General features: G+C 52.9%; 1 gene segment (V, D, J or C); it reads left to right on the top strand.

The window, feature by feature from the left end:
- The first annotated feature begins 4,183 nt into the window (after nucleotides 1-4,183).
- On the top strand, nucleotides 4,184-8,589 carry LOC114204317 (T cell receptor beta constant 1-like). The segment is given in 5 exon segments: nucleotides 4,184-4,283; nucleotides 6,811-7,200; nucleotides 7,721-7,738; nucleotides 7,889-7,995; nucleotides 8,318-8,589. Coding segments are annotated over 5 exon segments (561 nt in total).
- The last annotated feature ends 1,706 nt before the right edge of the window (nucleotides 8,590-10,295 follow it).

The following is a 10,295-nucleotide window of genomic DNA, read 5'->3' on the forward strand; positions in this document are numbered from 1 at the left end:
AGCTCTTAGGATGAGGATTGCAGATGTTCTTTCCATATTGTCATTTCTTTTTTGATTCTGTGTATATTTTTCCGTGAAAGTGTGTCATCATTATGTAATGAAGTCTGTCCTTTTTTTTTTCCTTCTAGATTTTAAGTTAGAGTTTGAAAGGCAATAAAAGGAAGCACCATCGAGTGAAATAAGATTTAGGCCACTCAACCAGAGGTTACATTTCAAGGTCATCTTGTGCAGGAAAATAAAACATCGACAGCAACTTAAATGTGTCTGCCCCTCAGGGAAAAGAGGGGAAGGCAGTGACCGTGATTACATTTGAGTGTTCCTGTGACTTTATGTATGCAGCTCTCTCCACATCCACTTCCCCGGCTCCCTTTTCCTAACCCTGATGTCTGAAGTCCACGGGCAGAGAGGCAGGCTGACAACACACCAGTCCCCCCACACAGCACCCCCTTGGAAATACTCTGAGCTCTCAGCTGTCGTTTTGTCTCTATCTAGGGAGCCCTACCCCTGAGTAGCTCATGTCAGTTCCCCTCCAGACCACCCTAGAGAGGTCCAGAGTTGGCCAAAGGGATGGTCTGAGTATTGAAGGATCCCGTTCCCAGATGAAAGGTGTGGCCTCTGAGTGACACAGTCTCAGGGGCAGGCCCTGGGTAGAAAGGAGGCTGCTTCTTCTTGGGAGGGTGTCTCCCCACAATGAGTGATGAGTTTACAGAGGGGCGGATACCAGGGAAAACTAGCCCTTGTGCCAACTGGCCTCGCAAAGACACACAGCTCTGGGGAGCCAAGTCCTGAAGAAAGGGCATGGGGGTGAGGAGGGCGCCCCCGCTCCCGGCCTCATCTGTACCCTGCCACCACCTCACAACATGGGGAGTGATGTCACCGACCTGCCCTCCAATGCCTTGGAAGGAGCAGCTGCTCGGGTCGTTTCTTCCAGACTCTGATGGGCAGAACCATGGGAGGGGCTGTTTTTTGTATGAAGCTGTAACATTGTGGGGACAGGCGGCCACGGTGATTCAACTCTATGAGAAAGCTTTACAAAAACCTTTCTGCCTGTCCCCAACCCCAGTTTCTCCACTCTTCTGAGTCACGGGCCCGAGGGTGGTGCAAGTCAGAATGCCTCCATCCCACCCCTATTCACCTGTCAAGCCAAGACCATGGATAAGGACAGGCTTAGATCAGGACTGAAGCTTGCAGACAGAGAGCCCAGGTGTAAGCAGAAGGCCTCAGTGACCCCTCGGGTGAAGGACTCCGGGAAACTCCTTCATCCTAAGCCCCACAGCACTCAGGGCAAGACCAGTGGGAAGGTGCATGGAAGGTGACCCATCCCATAGAAGAAGAAGCCAAAAATATCCCGGCCATCCATGGACCTGGTCACTGTCTCCAGGACCCTGCCCTCTTCTCTCTTGACCCACGTCCTTTTGATGGACCCTCAGAAAGAATTGAGAAAGTAGTGTGGGGCCCACTGGATAGATGCTGGCCATGCTCTGTGGCCCCAAGAATCAAAGTTGGAAATACTCTTCTGTGCAATATCTATAAAGCACAGGAGGGGATTTCTTATACCAGAGTCCTCCAGAGACCAACCAGGGCCACCTCTTCTTTCCATGCCTCAAACTTGTTTGCTTCCTTGCTCCATGTCGCTGTGTGAACACTGAACTTTTCTTTGGAGAAGGCACCAGGCTCACAGTAATAGGTAAGACATACGCTGGGTCTTTCCAGGCCCCTTGTAGGTGAAAGTAGGTCCAAAGTGTCCATTCTTAGAGTGGCCGTGTGCTGATGTGTATGATTTTACCTTCGGCCCAGGGACCAAGCTGACAGTTGTTGGTAAGGTGGGGAGGTCTCCAGGGAGGGTGTGATGAGGAGAATTCTATCCTGGGAGATGGGGGAGGGAAGGGATTGCCCAGGTCTTTGGTCCTGGTTAAGGAGATGTCATCTCCTCTTCTGGGAACCAACACGTGGGAGGGTCCCGGTCAGGGCAAATCTAGCCAGCCACCAGGGGGGTCCTCTGTAAACTCAGAGCTGAGCCTCAGTGGTTAAGGCAGAGGAGGAAAAGGAAATGGTACTGCCCCTCTGAGTAGTTCTCTGACAGAGGGAAGCCTAGAGAAAGCCCAGAGGGCAATTAATGAGCGCCGACATAGGTCTGTCTTCCTCGTGGACTGGGACTCTCCGCAGGGGCTTCCTAACTTTCCTCGCTCTGGATTATATAGGAAGCCACACTGTGTGGCTCCTTGTTTCCAACTGTCCAGGGATCTGGGCAAGCTCTGGAAGGGAGTGGGGAAAATATGAAGCCGGGCTGGTGGCTCTGGGAGGGAAGAGTTCCACGAACGCACCAATCTGTCCCCGAATCCCAGCTGAAGACGGGGAGGTTTTGAAGTGGATCTGGGAGGCTGTGCTTTTGAAACATCCTCCATTTTGGGGAGGGGAGCCGGCTCACTGTTGTAGGTAAGTGCATCGGGGCGGAGGGCTGGGAACCCACAAGGAGGGGCAAGGGTCCATGTGGAGCCTCCATCTTGGAAGCGTAGGTTAAAGCACATTTTTATCAGTAAGCTCTGAATTCTTGTCTTGATGCAGACAGGTGGGGACAGCCTCCATCTCCGGTAATTTCATGGACAGGCAATGCTAAGTTCGTGTTCCCCTACTGGGAGGCAGGCAGTCTCCCTTTGGGGTCTCCTTGTCCATCCCCTGTCTCCCCGGAGGGCACCTCATTATGGCCATGTAGATGGGAAGCCTCTGGCCTCAGAGCTGCCTTAGTCCTGATGTTTTCTGCCTCGGCTCAGAAAGGAGAGGGACACAGGAGAAAGGGCTGGGGGTCACACGGCTGAATCGGTCCTCTGACCAGGGCATTTCACACTGCACACTAGGCCCCCCTCCACACCTCCTGGTGCCAAAATTCTGCTAACGAAAGGGAGAGGAGAGCAGGCAGGTGCACCTGGGAAGGCAGGAAAGGGAGAGGAGAGCGGGCAGGTGCACCTGGGAAGGCAGGAAAGGGAGAGGAGAGCGGGCAGGTGCACCTGGGATGGCAGGAAAGGGAGAGGAGAGCGGGCAGGTGCACCTGGGAAGGCAGGAAAGGGAGAGGAGAGCGGGCAGGTGCACCTGGGAAGGCAGGAAAGGGGGAGGAGAGCGGGCAGGTGCACCTGGGAAGGCAGGAAAGGGAGAGGAGAGCGGGCAGGTGCACCTGGGAAGGCAGGAAAGGGAGAGGAGAGCGGGCAGGTGCACCTGGGAAGGCAGGAAAGGGAGAGGAGAGCGGGCAGGTGCACCTGGGAAGGCAGGAAAGGGAGAGGAGAGCGGGCAGGTGCACCTGGGAAGGCAGGAAAGGGAGAGGAGAGCGGGCAGGTGCACCTGGGAAGGCAGGAAAGGGAGAGGAGAGCGGGCAGGTGCACCTGGGAAGGCAGGAAAGGGAGAGGAGAGCAGGCAGGTGCACTGGGGAAGGCAGGACCTGGATGCAGCCAAGGGCAGTTTTCCCACCAGCCTGGAGTGTTGTGTAACAATGAAAAACTGTATTTCGCAAGGGGAACCAAGCTCTCTATCTTGGGTAAGGACGAGGCTGCTCTGGGGGTAGTGTGTTGGAAGAGTGCAGTCCCAGGAGTACTCCTGAGACACAGCAGGGAAAAGGCTCAGAGAGTGTGGGTGAGCAGAGGAGGTGCTGAGTCCCTAGAAATTCGGATGGAAGCTGGCTTCTGGAAGCAAAGGCTCTGGAGAGCAATCCTGGGGTTTGTCACTCTCTCCCTGTGCTGTGGAGCAACCAGGCACAGCACTTTGGAGTTGGCACTCAACTCTCTGTCCTAGGTAAGGAGCAGGACTGGGGTGTGGGGCCATTGTCTCTTGGACACAGGGTCCCCGTCTCTCCTCCCAGCCTTGGTTGTCGGCGGGGGGCGGGGGTAGGGGGGTCAAGTCAACTCTCTTAGCCCTGGGGAGCTTCCAAGGAGCTGTGGCTGCCATTCCTCTTGATGTGTCTTGGTGGGTCCCTCTATTTTTCCTCCCTGAGTCTTCAGTCCTTAATGTTTCCTCCTTACTCTTTCCTTGGTTCAGCCTTCCTTCTTATGTGTGTGTCTGTGCCCCTTCTAAGCCTGCTCCTCTTTCCCCATAGTATGCTTGGACCTTTCTCCTTATGGGACCCCTCTGGTCCAGAGCCATGCATCCAGGAGGAGAGGGTGGTAGAGCCCGGTCCCTGGGAGCAAGGACTTGCCTTCTGGCAGGAGCTCTCCGTGGGTTTTACCACGGCTGCCTGCAGCTGTGTTCCTATAACTCGCCCCTCTACTTTGGGATGGGCACCAGGCTCACCGTGACAGGTATGTGGCTGCACTCTTGGCTGGCGGTGCCTATGCATGACCGATCAGTCCAGGAGGAGGGACAGGGGTGTAAGGATAGCACTCAGAGCCGCCCCCTCCCTCCCAGAGCTTCTCGTGCTGATTGCGGACCCACGGATGTAGGGCTCCAGCTTATTCTTTGGCTTTGTATGTTCTTGCTCTGCTCCTCATTGTTCTCTGGGACTCCTCTCATCTCTCCTGTTTTAGGAGTCTGTTGTTTTACTTCCCCCCTTCTTTTTTTAATTCAGATCTTCTCCATTTTCCCTCCTATTCTATCTCCAAGCCTTCACCATTGACTCCATTTTGGTGAGTTGGTCTGTCTTCTATGTTAAAGTCCTTCTAATATCTACCACCTGCTCAGAACTCTGTGCTTGCCTCTGTCGTCTTCCTTCTCTGTCTCGACTAGCCTCCAAAGATCCATCTGTGTCTTCCTGAAGTGATCTAGGGCTCAGGAGGCAGTGGGGGGACAGAATGGTGAGACTGGGCTGTTTGAGGGGTGTTTCTGAGCCCTGAGGGCAGAAGTTCATGTCACAGTATCATGAGAGCTGCAATGGGTGTCTGAGGGACACAGTGCTTGGCAGGATCAGAGGAGATACAACTGGAAACCTAAGCCATCTTAGTAACAGATAAGGTATAAAGAAGAGAAAGTAGGCAGGAGGCTCCATTTTCTCAAACCTCAGGATCTATGCTGGGCTGGTAGGGTAAGGGGCCCATCATGAAATATTAACACACCGTTAGCGTGCTCGGGGAGGAAGCAGACAGGCGGAGGACCGGGCATGGAAGGATGGGTCTGTGCTGGGCATAGAGACAAGGCCAGAGGAATGGGACACTTGGTCCTACCAGACTGGTTGGCTGGAACAGACTTTATCCTGCAGATGGGGGCTCATGCCAGTGAGCGTGATAACAATTAGAAAGTACAAATTACTGGGGTTTGAAATGCCCAGAACTCTGGGCTCATGGGACAAGGCTGGGGGTGCTCGAGCAATCGGAAAGTGGAAATCTCAGCATCTCTGGGATGTATAAAATGGGGATAATTGTGCCAGCCCCTTGGGGTGTTAAATTGTTAGGGGCTAACTTATATGGAAATCTTTGTAAAAGGCTCGGCTTATCAGGGCCATCCTTTTCGTTCCTGTTGTTTATCGTCACTGTGTCCCAGACTTTGGCCTTTTTCCCAAACTGTCTCTCAGTTTTCCCATTAAAAACACTTCCCAATGTGGATAAAGTGGAGACATCTGGGTTTCCCACAGTTCTGCTCCAAAAAGCCATCCCAATGGTCAGTATAGACCCAAATAGCGGGCACAGTCCATTCCGGTAAAAAGATGGGAAGGTGGGAGATGGATGTGCTTTCTCTCATTCCCCTGTGTCTTCCCATGAGGCCTGGCCTTCCAACAACTCCAGAAATTCTCTCCTATGTGTCAGGCATGAAAAATGGCCTAGGACTTTGCAACATGAGCACTCTGACGACATGGTCCTTAGACTTTGGAATTCGTTCACACCCTGCAAGTTCAGCCATGAACTAGGATTTCCAAAGTTGGCAGGGAGCCTTGCTGGGCGCTGGAAGGAAAAAAGCATTCAGCCCATGAGCAGTATCTTTCATGGGATTACAGCCACCCTGGGCAAGTTACCACACACCCGTGTGCCCCAGTGTAAATGGAATAAATGTGAAATATCTGATAACATAATAGCCAGAGGCTTCTTGGCTCCTCAAAGCAGGTTACGTGTTTAACACCCACCTACACACACACACACACACACACACACACACACACACACGAAAGAAAAGGGAAAAAAGTGAGTTGGAGAAAGCATTTAGGAAAAAGTATAGTCAGATGCAATGGGACAGCATTTCCTTCGGGCAACAAAGCCTAATTATCACGTGTGCAATCACCCAAACAGATACTCATACACTTTGTACAAAAGGAAACTGATAATTAGGAAAAGTTGATTGGGTTCCTGGAATCATGTTGCTGGTGAGGATCCTCAGCCTCAAATACCAGGCTCATTTGACTCTGCCATAGCTGGTTCTAAGTCTGAAAGAATAGATAGTCACTCACCGAAGAGGGTTTTGAATGAGGAAGAAAAATAGATAGACTCTTTTGACAAATACGGAACAAGGCCTTGAGAAAGACACTCTGCCAAGAAAGCCAAAGAAACCAGGACACACTACTGCCTTAGGGGATGAAAGAGATAGTTGGCAGTAGGCATCCATGGGGTAACCGAGAGAAGTGGCAAAGCTGAGGGAGAATAGAACAGAACAGTGACCCCCAAACACACAGGACCTACTACTACATAATTCCGCTTTAGAGGACTCCATTTCCAGCTTTATCTCTGCCTCTCTCTTTCTTTATTTCTGTATCTGCCTCTGCCTCTGCCTCTGCCTCTGTCTCTGTCTCTCTCTCTGTCACACACACACACACACACACACACACACACACACACACACACACACACACACCAAACCCAGACAGCTCTCAGACCAGCCCTGGTCCCAACCTCTCTTCCCTTGCAGAGAACCTGGAAAAGGTCAAACCTCCCACGGTCACAGTGTTTGAACCATCAGAAGCAGAGACCTCCCGCACCCAGAAGGCCACACTCGTGTGCCTGGCCACGGGCTTCTACCCCGACCACGTGGAGCTGAGCTGGTGGGTGAACGGGAAGGAGGTCCAGAATGGGGTCAGCACGGACCCGCAGCCCTACAAGGAGCGGCCCAACGAGAATGGCTCCAGCTACTGTCTGAGCAGCCGGCTGAGGGTGTCCTCTGCCTTCTGGCACAACCCTCGCAACCACTTTCGCTGCCAAGTCCAGTTCCACGGGCTCGGGGACGACGACAAGTGGGAAAACACCAGCCGGCCCAAACCCATCACCCAGAACATCAGTGACGAGACCTGGGGCAGAGCAGGTGAGCGGGGCCTGGGGGGCTGGGTGGGGAGTGAGTTAGAGCACAGAAAGGGGGGATCCAGGCAGAAGACCAGGCAGACACAGGACAGGGCGGGAAGACTAAGGCCCAGCGTGAGGGTGAACGGGCACCTCGGGGCTAATTCCTCCCCAGATCCTCAGCCCAGCAGAGCCTTGCAGCTGGGGTCCCCTCACTGTCCGAGCCTGTATGGCTCAGCACTGACGGGGTGCCCCCAGCCCCTCTGTGCCACCACATTCCATGGGGTCCTGGGATGGTGCGGCTCCGTGGGCACAGCTCCAGAAAGACGGTCTAGGCGTCTGCGAGAAGCCTGGTCTGAGCCTGGGGGTCCGTGCTAACCAGGAGGCTGACTTAGTGTGTTTGTGTTTGTGTCTGGTCGGTTCTTAACTGAAGCACAGCTGACAAATAGTATTGCCTTAGCTTCACGTGTGCCTAACTTGGCAGCTTTCCGTCTGCTTTAGAAGACGGGGTCTCTCATCCATTCCCTCCGCCTTCTCTCTTTCAGACTGTGGCTTCACTTCAGGTAAGTGACCCTCTCCTCTGCTTGTTCTCCGTCTGCCATGGTTGTGTCCTGCAAGCCAAGCATGGAGAACCATGGACCCCGGGGTGGGGGGTGGAGAGGCCAGAGACACCTGCTCACAGGTCCCTGTGCGCTCTCCCTTCCCGCCCACAGTGTCCTATCAGCAGGGCATCCTGTCTGCCACCATCCTCTATGAGATCCTGCTGGGGAAGGCCACCCTGTATGCCGTGCTGGTCAGCGCCCTGGTGCTGATGGCCAAGGTAAGGAGGTGGGCAGGGTGGGGCCCTGGAGGGGACACTTAAAACATAGCAACTCAGAGCTGGGAGTATCAAGAGACCTTGCTTGGGCCAGGGGTGGGCAGTAGAGGAAGACGGAGGTCCACCCACATGCCTCAGAAGACACACTGTACCTCTGGGATCACAGTGGGAGAGCCAGGCAGAGAAGGAGAAGCTGGGGTCACACGAAAACCTAATGGACATGGTAAAGAGAACTACCATTCATCTTGTCAGTGGACCATCTTACTTCCTCTCCATCCCCATCACTCCTGACTCTGGCTAACCCCTGGAACCTTCTCTTCTTCAGGTCAAGAGAAAGGGTTCCTGAAACTAGCTCAGAGGCAGAGCTAGGACCTTCCAGCTTCTATTGCCCCAGTATGGATTCTCCTTTCTCCACTTCAAGCATCAAGCCGGTGCTTCTCAAGAGCTGTTTTCATCTCTCTGTTCACCCCAATAGCTACCCCCTATGTTCATGCACACCTGGACGCTCATGACCCAAATCTCCCTAATGCAGGGGGGACCCTAGCCTGACCAAATTGACTGAATCAATAAAAATGGCCTGTTCTGGCTTGACTCTGCCTTGTGATGTCTGGATATCTCTTCTGCCCATGGCTGACCTCCCATGTGACTCCAGTCAGGCTAGAAACAAGAGGTTTTCAAGGAAAGAGCAGGTCCCTCCGGTACCAGGGCTGAGGGACCCAGCCTGGGGCGACCCCGCTCCTCTCTGTCAGGGTAACTTGAGTAGATGTGAACAGGGGCGCTGGGATTGAAGAGACTTACTCAGGAATAGCCCAGAAAAACTGGTGACGTTTCCTATAAGAACTTTCTGTCCTACCTGGACAAAGGTGCTCTGAGGAAGAGTCCACCTACACAGGTGTGTCTCCCGCCAACTGGTCATGTACCCATGGCTGGGTGGCTCAGTCGGTTAAGCGTCTGCCTTCAGCTCAGGTCATGATCCCCGGGGCCTGGGATCGAGCCCCACATCGGGCTCCCTGCTCAGTGGGGAGTCTACTTCTCCCTCTGACCCTCCCCCCTCTCATGCTCTCCCTCTCTCTGTAATAAATAAAATCTTAAAAAAAAAAAAAAAGAAGCTTGCTTTCATACCTATCACCCCATTCATTTCAGCTGTCTCCCTGAGTACACCACTGTTTTCATTTGTCATCAAGCAGTCTTGGCGGCCGAGAAGAGAAGGCGCTGACTTGGAGATGGATTCTCAAGTAGCACATGTGTCTTCCAGTTTAAGTCACAGATCTGTTTATAAGTTTCTCTCTCGTGAATTACATGGGTGTGAAAATGATCACTCCTGGAAGGATAGAAAATAAAGGTCGCCAAAACCAAGAATCAGCCCTATTGCTATTTCTAGAAATCCTCTAAGAGCATTTCAGTTGCCTCATTGTCACCGTGGTGATGCGGGGCACAGTCCTGGGGATGGCTTCTAGGCAGTGGTCCTCTGCTTCCTCACTCCATGCATACCCCGCTCCTCTCACCCTGCATCCCGGAGCCACCCGCTCTCAGGCTATTTTGCACTCCATCACCTGGAGGCACAAAGCACTCCAACTTCTACTTATTCTTGAAGATTCAGCCCCAACATCTTCCCCGGCAAGAAGCCTTCTCAGGCGCTTCCTTGCCTGAACTAGCTAGCCATCTACTCTCTCACTCATGGGACTGTAACACATGACTTTCTCTCTCCATTGCGATGCATGAGGCATTCACATGTGTGTGCACACTTCTACAACACACACACATATATGTATATATATATATTTACATACACGCGCGCGTGCACTAACCCACTCATCGAGCACACATCATTGCAATGTTCTGCTATTCACCTTCAGGAAAATAAAGAGATCCATGTCACAGTCCCCAGGAAGCCTACCTGTTCACAAGGGGGTCATTCATGAATAGAAACAGTGGAAATACAAAGTGATGCTTTCCAATAGCAATGTGAGCTGTCTACTAAAATGCAATCAGAGGCTAGCACTCAACTTCCCACTGAGATCATCAGGGTGGCAAACTCTTCAAAGAAAGAACTGGTCTAATTACCCCTGTGAGGCGCTGGTTGTGACAGTCAGAGACATGAACCAGAGCCGAAACAAAGGGGTCCGGTACTCGCGGGTGCTTAGCTGGGGACGAGGTTCCGAGATAGGAAGGATGAGACGTTAGGCAGGCTGGTGCGTGCTCCTCGGAGGGTGGACTCATGCACATAGGGGATGTTCATGGAGTGTGTGGGATACATGAAGGATAAGGAGCTTGGACTCTGTTCAGGGAGCAGTGGGGAATTA

The sequence above is a fragment of the Eumetopias jubatus genome, unplaced genomic scaffold, assembly GCF_037043125.1.
Source record: "Eumetopias jubatus isolate StellerSeaLion01/CBP00866 unplaced genomic scaffold, mEumJub1_p1.0 scaffold_14, whole genome shotgun sequence".
Lineage (NCBI taxonomy): Eukaryota > Metazoa > Chordata > Mammalia > Carnivora > Otariidae > Eumetopias > Eumetopias jubatus.